Source organism: Camellia sinensis, chromosome 13, assembly GCF_055761805.1.
Source record: "Camellia sinensis isolate YWXY chromosome 13, ASM5576180v1, whole genome shotgun sequence".
NCBI classification, from domain to species: Eukaryota; Viridiplantae; Streptophyta; class Magnoliopsida; order Ericales; family Theaceae; genus Camellia; species Camellia sinensis.
In genome coordinates, this window is record NC_138973.1 from 111,041,977 (window position 1) to 111,058,358 (window position 16,382).

The 16,382-nt window shown below is 31.9% G+C and overlaps 1 protein-coding gene across 6 annotated transcripts; it reads right to left on the bottom strand.

Moving 5' to 3' along the window:
• Nucleotides 1–3,446: 3,446 nt before the first annotated feature.
• LOC114259332 (E3 ubiquitin-protein ligase At1g12760) lies at nucleotides 3,447–9,875 on the bottom strand. Of its 6 annotated transcripts, none has more exons than XM_082903178.1 (7): nucleotides 9,736–9,861; nucleotides 9,211–9,360; nucleotides 9,000–9,118; nucleotides 7,814–8,560; nucleotides 5,918–6,043; nucleotides 5,545–5,836; nucleotides 3,447–3,958 (listed from the first exon to the last, which is right to left on the bottom strand). In XM_082903178.1, exons 4-7 carry the CDS (start codon nucleotides 8,488–8,490, stop codon nucleotides 3,899–3,901), a joined length of 1,155 nt encoding a protein of 384 aa, XP_082759304.1. In that variant the 5' UTR covers nucleotides 8,491–8,560; nucleotides 9,000–9,118; nucleotides 9,211–9,360; nucleotides 9,736–9,861; the 3' UTR covers nucleotides 3,447–3,898. The 6 variants fall into 6 exon arrangements, with proteins under 6 accessions (XP_082759304.1, XP_082759306.1, XP_082759305.1 ...); XM_082903180.1 differs by having other exon boundaries at nucleotides 9,000–9,113; nucleotides 9,736–9,853; XM_082903179.1 differs by lacking the exon at nucleotides 9,211–9,360 and having other exon boundaries at nucleotides 9,736–9,867.
• Between the last annotated feature and the right edge of the window lie 6,507 nt (nucleotides 9,876–16,382).

Genomic DNA, 16,382 nt, shown 5'->3' on the forward strand with positions numbered 1-16,382 from the left:
CTCGAGCCCCACGCCCCTCCGCCTCACCCTTCGCAGTCGACCCTCCTCGTGGTCGACCCTCCCACTCGGCCAACCTTCACGGTCGGCCCCCTTCGCGGTCGGCCCTCCCACTCGGCCAACCTTCGCGGTCGGCCCCCCTTTGCCACCTTTCTCGTGGTCGGCCGTCCCACTCGGTCACCCCTCGTGGTCGGCCCTCCTCGTGGTCGACCCTCCCACTCGACCAACCTTCGTGGTCGGCCCCTTTCGCGGTCGGCCCTCCTCGTGGTCGGCCCTTCCACTCGGTCACCCTGCACAGTCGGACCACCTCTCGGTCGGTTCACCCTCTCGGTCACCCCTGCCGGTCGACTTCCATCCTGCCAAGCCCTAACACCCTCATTTTCTTCATTAATATTCCCTTCGTTGAACTAAAGCTGCACTCGGGAATGGGGGACTACTGACGTGTATAAGCCCATAAAGGCCATGAACCACTATGAACAACCCAAGCCCATCACTTGGAGCCCAATACATAACCCAGCTGGTGAGGTCCAGAACAGCTGGAATCCAACATGGCATAAAGAGCCAATGACATTCAGACACATGGCAGGTGAAGGACGAGCCACATCAGCAGATAAAGATCTGCAAAGTTATTGCCACTGCACATCACTATTAATGCAGCCCATCACAGCATTTATTACGACAACACCTCTCCGTCGGAACAGGATCCCCTTACCCTGAACAAGGTAAGCTACAGCATAGACTTTCGGCGAAGAGGGCAGGTCGGAAGGGACAGCGAAATGATTACCAAAGGATATAAGCAAACGTTGAAGACAAGAAGAAGGTTAAGCTTTTTATCTCTAATCTCTCTCTCTACACCCTATTTTCTCCTTCTAACTTGCTCGTCGGAGGGTTCACTGGGGGACTATCCCATTCCCCGTTGGACTTGTTTGCAGGTTATCCGGTGGGCTTGATCGTTTGGACGTGGGCTTGAGGAGCTTGGACCTGTCCGATCCATTCACTGGAACAAACTGTATCATCATATGATAAATACCTAACTTACCTAACTCTCTATATATAACCCTTACAAGCACCCCTTCTCCTCCTAAAACAAAGAACACATAGGAACAACAGACAAAGAGGCCCCCAAAACCGTATAAAAACTCTTGCACTCGCCACATTAGCACTCACTAAGAGAAAATGGGAGGACCAAGAAACTCACAATGTTGTCCATTTTAGCATTGATGTTGGTGGTGGCAGCAGTGGCGACAAAGGAGGAAGATGAGAAGGAATGCGCCAACCAGCTTGCCAACCTGGTGGCCTGCATTCCATTCGTGAGTGGGGCTGCCAAGAAGCCAACACAGCAGTGCTGCAACGACACCCAGAAAGTGAAGAGTGCCAAGCCCAAATGTTTGTGTGTTCTTATCAAGGAGAGCACTGATCCTTCTATGGGCCTCAATGTCAATACCACTCTGGCACTTCAAATGCCTTCTGCTTGCAACATTGATGCCAAAGTCTCCAATTGCCCCTGTAATTTCTCCAACTATACCAAACCAAAAATAAATGGTTTTATGCTTTGGGATTAGGTTTTTGATCTGTGTATCGACATAGAAATAAATCAAAGAACCAACCACAGATGCAAGGATGCGTCTCGTTTATTCCTGTGTCTAGAATTTTCGTGTGTCAATCTCAATATGTGTCGCTTTGAAGTGTAATTTCTAGTGGGGTGACAATTGCTTGTTTAGCAAATTTTTAGTTGGCTTATTTTCTGTTTTACGGAATTTTTTCAAAAATTTTTATACTTCACTAGGCTAGATCGATCTGAAACAAAAAATAATAATTAATATTTTGTTGAAAAAAATTTACTCAAAAAAATAAATAAATAAAGCTCAAAAAGTGTATCTTTTTTTGAGTGCAGAGAGCGAGTGTTGTCTTGATTTGGTTTAGAATTTTCTAGACTAAACAAGATTGAAAACTTTAAAAAAAATGACAGAAATCTTAAAAATTTCACTAATTAAAAAAGTTGAAAAGGAAAAATTCACTAACGACAAAATTCACTAATCGTTTGTTTAATATTTACAGCTTTACTCAATCTCTCACCAGATTCACCTGATGCAAAGATCTTCAAAGAAGCAGGTGTAGATTCGAGCAGCATGAGCTCATCAACGACAGATTCACTGCCAACTTCTGCTTCTACTTCATCTGGTTCATCATCATCTTCTTCTTCTGGGACTGGTTCGAGTTTGGACTCAAAAGCCACTCCAAGCAGCAATGATGTAGCAGAGTTGAGTGGAAGCTTGTTGCCGATGATCAGTCTGGTTTCAGTAACATGGATGTTTATTTGAGCTGCAAACAGCTCCTCAGCTCATGTATGAGCAGAAAATGGTGCAGAGAAATTTAGCAGTTTGTTTCCGAGTTTTTCTTTTTTCTTTACCAGTTTGTTTCCCTTTTCACTAGCATAATAACAAAAATAAGATCAAGAGCACCTGTCTTGTAATGAATTTTCGTTACTGTATTATAAGCTTTCATAAGCTACAACGCAATTCCCAAAAGCCGTTTTCAGTATCAGTTAGCCAAACAAATTTTCTGTGTTTCCAAAAAAAAAAATGAAAATGAAAATAGAAAACAGAAAATGGAAACATAACCAACCAGACCCCTGTCAAACAAGGGTCTCAAAAGCAAGAAATAAGCTTTCCAGAAAGTTAGCCAGAAAATATGATAACATGGTGTGAAAAACAATCATAAAGAAAATTTGGCAGCCTAAGCAAAGACCAGTTAGAAATTAAGAATTGAACATGGCCTTATAAACAAAATTCAGCAATCTAAACAATGTCAGATTGAAATTAAGAATATCTCTAGATGGGTGCCACTGCACCAAGAGTGCTTCAAGAATTAAAAATGGATGTTATGGAAGAGAATGTGAAGCAAATAGGCAAAGCATGACTGCAGAGACAGACAATTCCCCATAAGTTTGTTTTGAGTAAATCTCAAATAGGCAAGGAACTGTTTGTTACAGCTTTTGAGAGGTGATTATAACTTATTTTAATTTGAGAGATTATGTCAGACTGTTTGGGACAGCTTCTCCTTATAGCTTATTAGGTAAAAATAACTTAAATAAATTAAAAAGGGTAAGAGTACTTTTAACTTCTACTTTCTACTTTATGATTATCAACTTTTACCTTAAAAAAAGTTTCACCAAATAGGACCAAAGCATGACTGCACAAATTAACAATTCTCCATAAGTTTGAGTAAATCTACGTGAACCCCCAGTGTGACTCACATTTTGGAAGTGTCTCACATTTGTTTTCCATTATGTGAAATTCTTATGAACTAAGGAAAGTAATTAACGCTTCAAAATGCGACATGGGGAAAGATCAGATAGATCTTTGACATTTATTTGAACTTTGAGAAGTTTGTCATTAACAGGTGCTCAAGCCCCAACAAACCAAAGCCACAAAGCAGAGGTCAATCCATGTTCAAATCATTCATTCATTCATTCCAGAGAATAGTAGTCAATATTCATGCACAGCCTTCCAACTTAAAATTTGATGTGAATAATTGAAATTGAAAATAATATTATACAAGCTTCACAAGATTATTGATTTGACTCAAACTGTACAACCCGGATTCATTGGCAAAAAAGGGGGGCAAGGTTCAATTTAAGAGGAAGTGTTCCCACTAAAAGAGCAAGTTGATCCCACGATATGATCACATTTAGTGTACCGTGTAACTTCAATCCCCTGATACTTCACACTTGCTGGCTGGGTTCTCCTGTAGATGATGAATTTCCATTGCTGTCACCAATCTCAAATTTACAGAGGGACAGGATGCATTGATCTTCAGCCATTTATCTACGAATTATCTGCGTATCTCGCCAAGCAAATGCAACACACCAAGCAAATGCAACACAATTAAAGAAATGAGATCAAGGCAACTCTCTCAACTCGTCATTATCTGCGTCTCTCGCCAAGCAAATGCGACACACCTGAAAGTATTAAAGCACTCAGCATAGGCCAAAACAAGACCACTGAAAAAGAAACGAAAACAATATAGGTAGAGATAGCAACGAAGTAGGGTGCCTAATGTAGCAAGAACACCTCAATGTTTTCCACTACCTCATAATAACATGAAATAGTGAAGATTAACGCAAGAAGTGGGGCATAACTGACATAATGACTACGATTCACATCTAACATATGTTGGGTTTGTGGAGCTTGATTAGTACTTCACCATGCAAGCGCAGATCCAAGCAAGGGTATGACGGCAATTTGTTGATATAAATCCTAGCAAATATATTATTGACTTTATTGTCTTTACAACAGCCACATTGTAACTCTTCTCTTCTCTTGGTATAGTGAAATGGTGTGAGCCATGGACATAGGCAATCTTTTTGAACAACGTAAATTTACGCATCATAGGAGTGTTTACAGATGGGATTGGTCCGGTTTTAAAGTAAGCTAAGAACCAAACCGCTTCCTACAGTTCACAAAAAATTGGAACCATAATCAAACTGTTGAGTCTGTGTAATCAGAGTAGAACCGAACTAAAGAAATGGGTTTGGTTTGGTTCAATTCAGTTCTATGGTTCTAGATATTTTATATAACTTGAGATATTATATATATATATATATATATTATAATAGTAAACAAACTAACAACAATTAGCACAGTGAGTTGGTTGAAAGTTGTCAATTTCACAATCAAGATTAGTATTTTTTGAACCTTGCTAACTGCGTCTACCCTTTTGTTTTTAAATAAAAAATATTAAACAAATATATCACGTTTTAGTTAGAACCATGACCGAAACCTTAAAACTACAAACCTGACTGATACAAACAGTTCTAGCATTTTCGAAATTAGAGCCAAAACCAAAGCTAATAAAAATTGGACCAAACTGGCAGTTTGGACCAGATTGGATCAGTTTACTAATTCCACCAGTTTTTTTTAACACACCTGTCGTGGTTGTATGCTTGTTATTGTTTTTGCTTGCCGTTGTTTGTGTGTGTGCAGTTTATTTCACACCAACATAGGGTGTGCCTTACTTGACATATAGGATATGAATAAATCAAAAACGATTCTATGTTTTGATCAACAAGAACAAATTATGCAATGGAGGGCAGAAGGGGGGGCTGGGGATGGCCACGGGCCTCGTCTTGATAATTAGAACTTATTATTTTGTTGGACATTTTGTTTATATTATTTACAAAAAAAAACTAATAAGTCAATTTGATAATCATAGTCTATTCAATTTATCGCAATTGTCTCAAAAAAAAATTAACAATGTGTTTTAAAAAATAGACCATTCGTTTTCTTAACTATGACATCTTTGCTAAGAATAAAATAATTAAAATTTGTTGTCAATTTTGAATGCATTAATTTTTATTTTTATTTTTGATCGGCAAAAGTCAGTTATTAGACTGTCACAATTGCATTAAAGTTGGCCCCCTCTATGTAAAATTTCTGCGTCTGCCACTGAAATTATGGGAACGATAAAACAAGGCAGTACTATATCCATGTTAGGATTCCCAAACTATTGAAGAATATAAACCTCTTGAATAAATCTAGAACTTACAGCATCTTCCCCTGAGATTACATGCTCTCTTTCCATTCCTGCGGCCACAGAACCACCTTCATCAACTCCTGGATTACTGTCACTGTTGCTGCGACTACCTTTATCCTTTAACTTGAATTTGTGTGTTGGCAGAGCATTAATAGTTTCTTCAGAAGCCCCCCTCAGTCGATTCATCTCATCACGGACACCCAAGAATGAAATAATACAAGGCAAACAGCAGCAAATCACTGAGCATAAAATGAAGGGCATAGCATACCCAATGCAGCTAAATGTAAGAAACACTATACATAATCTGCAAAGAAACCAGTGAATATATCAGGTACTCAAAAGGGTGAGAACAAAAGACATGATTTTGCAGGTCATTAATACGTACCTGTACAAATTGGGAGCATCAGAAGAAGATGAATTCCCACCAAAGATCCATACATTGCCAACAACAAACCATACTGCAAAGAAGCAATCCAAGGCCATCTTTAAGTGGTCCATCAGGGCACTTAACCTGCTCAGAAGAAAGCATTTCACTGGTAAACCATACAATTGACATATCAAATCATGATAAAACTAATGCAAAGCTCACTTAATTGAACAGCTAACCAGCAGTTTAAAACCAATCTAAGAACAAGAACTACCATGTTACATGGGGGGTGTCCTTTACATTATTTTTGGTGGTGGTGGTTGTTTTGTTGGGGTTGGGGTGGGCTTGGTCTATGTTGTCAGGCTTGTTGTCATTCAGCGTTATTAAAAGTGATAGGCACACTGAAGAGCCAATGTTTCCTAGGGCCGAGACGCAAGGCGAGGCACGAGCTTCATCGAAGCAAGCCTCATGTTGAGGATATAAACTAGATAATTTAATATAAGCAACTAATTCAAGATTCAACATAAGTAAAATAAAATATTAAATATTTTAAAACATAAATACTAACAAACACAAATATTTTATCATAGATAAATAATTCAAGATTCACATAAACACAAAATCTAACTCATAAATCATGAAAATTTGAAAATAGCAGCAAAATCAAAGTGTCAAACAAGATAAACATAGAGAAGGAGAAGAAGATAGAGGAGATGAAGAAGAAGAAGATCAACAATTGTTAGTCTAGTCAAAGAGAAAGCTCTATCCAACCAACGCCTTTGTATAATTAGGGCTCAAAAAGTGTTGGGTTGCAATGAATGTTTAGGGTTTGATCCCCTGTAGCCGCTTGGAAACAAAATAATAATAACGCTGAAATTAAGTGAAATCAAAGGTTGTAATTGAAACAAACAAACATTTTAAACGAAGTGTACAAGTCGTGTGCCTTGAGCCTACACACACTTCATGCGCCTTTATGGGGCCTATTTTACATTGTCTGGCCTGAGAAATTCCGAAGCGCACTAACTGCGCCTTGATGAGCCTAGGTGCACCTCTAATAACACTGTTGCCATTTGTAAAGGTTTGAACATCAGAGGTTGAGTTTATTGTTCCCATCTACGGGCCATAGAAGATTTTTCACACATACCAAAAAATAAAATATTTTGTTTTGCTCAGTGCTGCTCACAAACACGAGTCGGTTAGTTCAAGTTAATACCAAACTTACCTCCATCATATGCATAAAACAAATGAGAAGGTATAGTCCTTTCATCATTATCCTCTACTTCAACTACTACCATAACAAACAAACAAACAAACAAAAGAAGCAAGAAAACACTAAGTAGTAAGGGCTAGATTGGCATGTGTTATTCTTGACATCAACACAAAAAACTCTTCCCAAGCTATTAAGAATGATTGGTACACTTTTTTGTAGGGGCCAGTTATCTTTGTTATTGGGGGGCCAGTGCTTCATCATCTTAAGAATGAACGGGTTCTTATACTGAAACTAAAAGAAATTTCGTGTGCTGGAGGCTGCCATGGTCCCCGTCTGTCTGCCAATGCCTAAGCTGCAGCGGAGAACCTAATGTTACACACAAACAAAAACCAAATAGAAAATCCAAGATACAAAAGAAACCTCATAATGTTACTCATTACCAACCAGCATTATGGTGTTCCATTAAACTACAAAAGAGCTATAACATCTAATGAACAAACATAACATAATTAGTGTTGATGCATAATATTTCTAAATACAGACAAGCTTTGCTAAATGGACTGAACAAAACAACACAAGTCACCAATGCAAATAAAAACAAATTGACACAAAAACTAGGAAACAAAAGATACATTTCATGAGTGGTAGAATTGAAATTCCAATGTACCATAACTTCACAAGGAACATATAGGCAAAAGTGTTACCTAGCATTTGGAGGTCCCATTATTTGACCAATCCTAGTGCCCGAAGATGTATTCTGACCATCTTCCTCTTCTGAGGCCCGAGTTGATGAGATAGTAATGTAAGAATTAGGTTCTGATGTAGAGTTTCCCTGGGAAGAATCTTGACGCAATTGAGTTGACCCTTGTTCAGTACCCTGGTTGCGGTGAAGATAACGCCAAAAAAGGAGGGGAAGGCTTGCGGCACACCCAACTGCGTAACCCACAATCCAAGCAAACAATGGAGTTCGTGGGTTCTCATGTCCTGAGACAGACAAAACAATAATGGCTGCAATAATTTGGCCTACAGTGAACACTAGCTCAACCGAAAGCCATACGACGGTGTTAAATGGTCTCCAATGAAGACAGACAGACCCTTCCCCTCTTCTTGTAACTGAAGAGTTCCTAGAGCTTGATTCAGATGATGAAGTAGATTGGGTGATGGGAACCACCCGAACACTATTTGACAGTCTATCTACAAGACGGGGCAGGGTTGAGCCACAAGGAGAACCATTATGAGATGAGCCTGATGAGGAAGCATCACAACCCCGTTCTATGTCAATAAAATGAACCCGATTTTCATTATTTTCCTGCGGCTCCATGAGCAAAGGGTACCTGTCAGCTTGGTTCTCTCGATTTGGTTCTTGCATGGAAACTGCCATCTTGTTCCAACTTCCACCAATATTGAATAGGAAAAGTTCATATGATTACAGACATCGAGATGGCCTGCCTCTGCATCAAGACCATCAATATATAAGTTGTATTGAATGACACAGCAAGAGCCAGCACAAAGTCTCAAGAATTTCACTATCCTTATTCTTTTTGAGAAAGAAGCTAACCTAGTAATAGAAGGGAAAAAATGCTCCTTAGGATCTTCCAAATAATAATAATAAGATATGCAAAATGTATGATGACTTACTAAAATAATGAAAAAATTCAATTTCTATTGGATAATAAATAGCATCTGAAGTCAAATATATTACCAAAATCTTTTTCAGATAGTTTTTGAGATACAATGGTAAACCATGCTTCATTGCAAAATCCAAAGAACAATACTTTTAGTTCAATCTCATGTTTGCCGGGATAAAAACACACACCAGTGGATGCTCTTACTCTTACACACTTAATTACTATATAAAAGATTCACCCTAGAATTTTAATCATTGCTTACCAGAATTAAGACAAGAAAAGCCCACATATCTAATTCATCAACTCCTCCAAGTTGGAACAGATTATATACAGGACATTCCGAAAATCAGATCCATTGAGAAACCAAAATGGATGACTGACCTAGCAGATAAAATTCAACCAGCAATTGCTTAAAGGCGAAGGAAAGTATGGGATAAACAAAAAGGAGCACAACAAAACCTAAGAAGCAATACCTTAATTTTGACTGAATCTCAAGTCTAGAACAATTATAATACCAACGAACAAGGAACATTCATCTTATGCCCTGTGTGTGTGGCCTATGAGAAAAGGTGTGAAAAGGAAAGTCTTGCAATCTTCTTCTCTTTATTTTTTCACTCTTCAAACTGTGAAAAACAAAAAAAAAAAAAAAAAAAAACTACCACTGGACTGAGCTAAATTAATACATGAATCAAAGTTTCAAACTTTAATTTCCATTTTAAACTTTTCCTTTCATGGCAACTTTCTCAGCTACCAAACAACCGGTTAGAGAATAAATTAAACTGAGAACAATCCAAAACCCTAATCTTAGAAAATTGTCATTAAAATTCGTACACCTAATCCCAAAGAGCTCGAATAAACCAATTAATCAACTAATACTGCAACTGTATGCTATAAATTCATATGAAATTCGAATAACATGATCCAAAAGTCGACAAATTGAAGATAAATCAAAGTAATTTGAATAAATAGAATGTAGAATTTAAAACTTAGAAAATTACCAGTAATTTAGCTGGCGATGGCAAGTTTTGTGCGATTCGATCTTCAATGTTTCCTCTTGCCTTGGTCTTTGTCTGGAGAAAATAAGGCCAGTTATCACCGACTTGTGTTCGAAATTGAGGGTTCATATATATATATATATATATATATAAGATTTAGACTACTAAAAAATACGCCAGCACTAATATATTGAAAAAAAAAAAAAAATACAAAGTGAGCGGAGATTCACTGTCACATCATTAATATTTCTTCTATTATTTCATTTCTAATGCTTCCAAAATGTGGGCCCGTTTGGTTGCCGGGAACGACCGAGAAAATGCGAGAATTACAAGGGAAAATTATAACTCCGTTTGGTAAGACTTTCTAATTCTAATTTAAGAATATGAGTTATATTTTAAATTTATGTGTTTTGAAATTATAATTTGAATATAAAAAATTTGTTTGGTTATAATTTTTGAATAGAGTTTTGAATTAAGTGTGGAATTGAGTTTTGAAAGTTTGATTTGATATGTGAAATAAGAAAATTTGTTTGGTTATGAATTTTAAAAAAAATTTCAAAACTTAATTCAAATTATTATAACTCGTAATTAAACACACTACTTTTGTACTATTGAAAATTCTGATCAACATTCATAACCAAACTCATTTTAAAATTCAATTAAAAAATTTATTATTAACAGAAAATAACATTAATTAATTTTTTAATTGAAAATACTACAAAAGAAATAAATTTTTTTCAAAATAAATATTCAAAAATTTTAAATCATAAATATTTAAATAATTTAAATAATCTAAAAATTTAATAAGTAAAAAATTAAAATAAATATTCAAAAAATTTAAATAATTTAATATTTTAAAATTAAAAACAACTATACACTTAAATCGTAACCAAACACATAAAACAAAACTCAATTAAGAAATTATTTTTAAAATTCATAACCAAACACATAACTCGAAACTCCATACTACTTTCACAACTCTACACTCAAATCGTAACCAAATAAATAAGAAAAAAATTAAAATATTTAAAAATATTTTTATAAAATAGAGTTTGAATTTATTTTTATAAAATATTTTAAAATTTAAAAAATTAAAATCGTAATATTTAAAAATTAAAATATTTAAAAATATTTAAAAAATTAAAAAAATCGTAACATATTTAAATATTAAAATATTTAAAAAATTAAAATATTAATTTGAATTGAGTTTTGAATTATGTATTTGGTTATGAATTTTGAAAAGTAATAATTATATTTTGAATTAAATTTTGAAAAATGAATGTAGAATTATAATTTAAAAACTCAAAATGAATATCGCACTCAAATCAATGGATAAAATTATAATTTAGGACAAACGGAGCTTTTATTTTATTTTTATAAATTATTTGATAATTCTATCATTAGTCTTTGGGCTAGTTTGGCATGTATTAAATAAGTCAAAAAGTCACTATCTTATTTAAGTCACATCATCTTATTTAAATTATATCACTTCTCTAACATATCACATCAAACTCAATCTAAACTCACCAATAAATTAAAAAATGTATTTTTTTAAGACATCTCAAACCAACCCTTTGTCCAATATGAATATGACACACCAAAGACTAGAGACAAGAATTTCTACCCCCAAGAAGACAGAATGGCCTTGTTTCTACCCCCAAGAAGACGAAATGGCAGTCCACTGATGACTTGACTTGGACATAAATGTATTCTTATTTACATATTTTAATAATTTTTAATTATATACGTTATATTATAATAATAATTATTATTATAAGTAGGTGCTGATGACTCGAGACTTTTCGAAACAATCAAGTCTTCTTATACCGTTTATAAAACTCTAGGTTGTGTTTGATAAAATTTTGTAAATATGATTTGAGAATATGAGTTGTATTTTAAGTTTGTGAATTGTGAAATTATGATTTGAGTATAGAAAATTTATTTGTTTATGGTTTTTTAATAGAGTGTTGAATTGAGTTTTGAATTGAGTGTGGAATTAGGTTTTAAAAGTTTGATTTGACATATGAGTAAGCAAATTTGTTTGGTTATGAATTTTGGAAAGAGTTTTAAAAACTTAATTCAAATTATTATAACTCATAACAAAACACACTACTTTCACATTATTAAAAATTTTGATCAACACTCATAACCAAACACTTTTTAAAATTCAATTAAAAAAATTTATTATTAACAGAAAATAACATTAATCAATTTTTTAATTGAAAATACTACAAAGGAAATAATTTTTTTCAAAATAAATATTCAAAAAATTTAAATCATAAATATTTAAATAATCTAAAAAATCTAAAAAATTTAATAAGTAAAAAATTAAAATAAATATTCAAAAAATTTAAATAATTTAAATATTCAAAAATTTTAAATAATTTAATAATTTAATATTTTAAATTTAAAAACAACTATACACTTAAATCGTAACCAAACACATAAAACAAAACTCAATTAAGAAATTATTTTTAAAATTCATAACCAAACACATAACTCGAAACTCCATACTACTTTCACAACTCTACACTCAAATCGTAGCCAAATACATAACAAAAAAATTAAAATATTTAAAAATATTTTTATAAAATAGTGTTTGAATTTATTTTTATAAAATATTTTAAAATTTAAAAAATTAAAATCGTAATATTTAAAAATTAAAATATTTAAAAATATTCAAAAAATTATAAAAATCGTAACATATTTAAATATTAAAATATTTAAAAAATTAAAATATCAATTTGAATTGAGTTTTGAAAAAAATTTTAAATTATGTATTTGATTATGAATTTTGAAAAGTAATGATTATGCTTTGAATTGAGTTTTGAAAATTGAGTGTAGAATTATAATTTAAAAATTCAAAATAAATATCGCACTCAAATCAATGAATAAAATTATAATTTAAAAAAAACGGAGCTTTTATTTTATTTTTATAAATTATTTGATAATTCTATCATTGGTCTTTGTCAATATGAATTTGACACACCAAAGACTAGAGACAAGAATTTCTACCCCCAAAAAGACGGAATGGCCTTGTTTCTACCCCCAAGAAGACGAAATGGCAGTCCACTGATGACTTGAATGTATTCTTATTTACATATTTTAATAATTTTTAATTATATACGTTATATTATATTAATAATAATTATTATAAGTAGGTGCTGATGACTCGAGACTTTTCGAAACAATCAAGTCTTCTTATACCGTTTATAAAACTCTAGGTTGTGTTTGATAAAGTTTTGTAAATATAATTTGAGAATATGAGTTGTATTTTAAGTTTATGAATTGTAAAATAATGATTTGAGTGTAGAAAATTTATTTGGTTATAATTTTTTAATAGAGTGTTGAATTGAGTGTGAAATTGGGTTTTGAAAGTTTGATTTGACATATGAAGTAAGAAAATTTGTTTGGTTATGAATTTTGGAAAGAGTTTTAAAAACTTAATTCAAATTATTATAACTCATAACAAAACACACTACTTTCACATTATTAAAAATTTTGATCAACACTCATAACCAAACACTTTTTAAAATTCAATTAAAAAAATTTATTATTAACAGAAAATAACATTAATCAATTTTTTAATTGAAAATACTACAAAGGAAATAATTTTTTTCAAAATAAATATTCAAAAAATTTAAATCATAAATATTTAAATAATCTAAAAAATCTAAAAAATTTAATAAGTAAAAAATTAAAATAAATATTCAAAAAATTTAAATAATTTAAATATTCAAAAATTTTAAATAATTTAATAATTTAATATTTTAAATTTAAAAACAACTATACACTTAAATCGTAACCAAACACATAAAACAAAACTCAATTAAAAAATTATTTTTAAAATTCATAACCAAACACATAACTCGAAATTTCATATTACTTTCACAACTCTACACTCAAATCGTAACCAAATACATAACAAAAAAATTAAAATATTTAAAAATATTTTTATAAAATAGAGTTTGAATTTATTTTTATAAAATATTTTAAAATTTAAAAAATTAAAATCGTAATATTTAAAAATTAAAATATTTAAAAATATTCAAAAAATTAAAAAAATCATAACATATTTAAATATTAAAATATTTAAAAAATTGAAATATTAATTTGAATTGAGTTTTGAAAAGAGTTTTAAATTATGTATTTGGTTATGAGTTTTGAAAAGTAATGATTATGTTTTGAATTGAATTTTGAAAAATAAGTATAGAATTATGATTCAAAAACTCAAAATAAATATCACACTCAAATCAATGAATAAAATTATAATTTAAGAAAAACGGAGCTTTTATTTTATTTTTATAAATTATTTGATAATTCTATCATTGGTCTTTGCCCAAGAATTTGGCACACCAAAGACAAGAGACAAGAATTTCTACCCCCAAGAAGACGGAATGGCCTTGTTTCTACCCCCAAGAAGACGAAATGGCAGTCCACTGATGACTTGAATGTATTCTTATTTACATATTTTAATAATTTTTAATTATATACGTTATATTATAATAATAATTATTATTATTTTTAATTATATACGTTATATTATAATAATAATAATTATTATAACTAGGTGCTGATGATTCGAGACTTTTCGAAACAATCAAGTCTTCTTATACCGTTTATAAAACTCTAAGTTGTGTTTGATAAAATTTTGTAAATATGATTTGAAAATATGAGTTATATTTTATGTTTGTAAATTGTGAAATTATGATTTGAGTGTAGAAAATTTATTTGGTTATAGTTTTTGAATAGAGTGTTGAATTGAGTTTTGAATTGAGTGTGGAATTGGGTTTGAAAGTTTGATTTGACATATGAAGTAAGAAAATTTATTTGGTTATGAATTTTGGAAAAAGTTTTAAAAACTTAATCCAAATTATTATAACTCATAACAAAACACACTACTTTCGCATTATTAAAAATTTTGATCAACACTCATAACTAAACACTTTTTAAAATTCAATTAAAAAAATTTATTATTAACAGAAAATAACATTAATCAATTTTTTAATTGAAAATGCTACAAAGGGAATAATTTTTTTCAAAATAAATATTCAAAAAATTTAAATCATAAATATTTAAATAATTTAAATAATCTAAAAAATTTAATACATAAAAAATTAAAATAAATATTCAAAAAATTTAAATAATTTAAAATTTTAATATTTTAAATTTAAAAGCAACTCTACACTCAAATCGTAACCAAACACATAAAACAAAACTCAATTAAGAAATTATTTTTAAAACTCATAACCAAACACATAACTCGAAATTTTATACTACTTTCACAACTCTACACTCAAATGGTAACCAAATACATAACAAAAAAATTAAAATATTTAAAAATATTTTTATAAAATGGAGTTTGAATTTATTTTTATAAAATATTTTAAAATTTAAAAAATTAAAATCGTAATATTTAAAAGTTAAAATATTTAAAAATATTCAAAAAATTAAAAAAATCGTAACATATTTAAATATTAAAATATTTAAAAAATTAAAATATTAATTTGAATTGAATTTTGAATTATATATTTAGTTATGAGTTTTGAAAAGTAATTATTATGTTTTGAATTGAGTTTTGAGAAATGAGTGTAGAATTATGATTTAAAAACTCAAAATAAACACCACACTCAAATCAGTGGGTAAAATTATAATTTGAGAGGTTTACCAAATGGAGCTTTTATTTTTTTTTAAAATTATTTGATAATTCTATCATTAGTCTTTGTCCAATATGAATTTGACACACCAAAAGACGAGAGACAAGAATTTCTACCCCCAAGAAGACGGAATGGCCTTGTTTCTACTCCCAAGAAGACGAAATGGCAGTCCACTGAAGACTTGGCTTGGACATAAATGTATTCCTATTTACATATTTTAAAAAATTTTAATTATATACGTTATATTATAATAATGATAATTACTATAAGAGAGTTTTTTTTTATAAATTCACTTTTTAAGAGGTTTATTCCATTAAATTCATATTCTTTTTTACTATTCTATTAGGTCTTATTTGAGATAAAAATATCAAAATACTCTTTTCATCTACTTATATTTCATTTAGTTCACATTATTTTCTTATGTTTCAATAAGTCCAATGGGTGACATAATTACCAAAATAGCCTTAATGTGAATGTTCACACCGTCAATGTGAATGTTCATATCGTTAATGTGTAGGGGCCCGGCCCATGTCGATCCTCGTGGGTGCCCGGAAAAATTCGAGTCGGGTCGGGCCGGCCCACGGGCCAAAAAATTAGGCCTAGGCCCTAGCCCTGGCACAGGGTTATTCGGACTTTGGGCGGGGCGGTGGGTCGAGCCTTGGGTCGGGCCAGTGGGCCTGGGCCTAACCTCGAGCTTGGCCATTTTTTTTTAATTCTTTTTAATTTTTTCTAGCAAAATTTTATTATTTTTCACAAAAAAAAGACACTAGGCCTCGGGCGGGCCGGGCATCGGACCAAGCCTTGAATAGGCCTTAAGCGGACCGATGGGCCAGGTGGGGCTTCAAAGTGATGGCCCAAACCCTAGCCAAGGGTCTCGGACTGGGCTCGTGCCCGGCCCAAACGAGGTTGCCTTGGGCCGCGGGCAGCCCACGTTCTTTTTTACTATTCCATTAGGTCCTATTTGAGGTAGGAAGACCAAAATACCCTTTTTAT

What these genes read in the sequence shown, in the direction of transcription:
- LOC114259332 (XM_082903177.1), bottom strand. Translation starts at nt 8,490, where the DNA reads ATGGCAGTTTCCATGCAAGAACCAAATCGAGAGAACCAAGCTGACAGG. An exon ending in ATGGGACCTCCAAATGCTAG is followed by an intron (nt 6,044 to 7,813) that starts GTAACACTTTTG and finishes TCTTCTGAGCAG; the next exon opens with GTTAAGTGCCCTGATGGACC. An exon ending in GATGCTCCCAATTTGTACAG is followed by an intron (nt 5,837 to 5,917) that starts GTACGTATTAAT and finishes GTTTCTTTGCAG; the next exon opens with ATTATGTATAGTGTTTCTTA.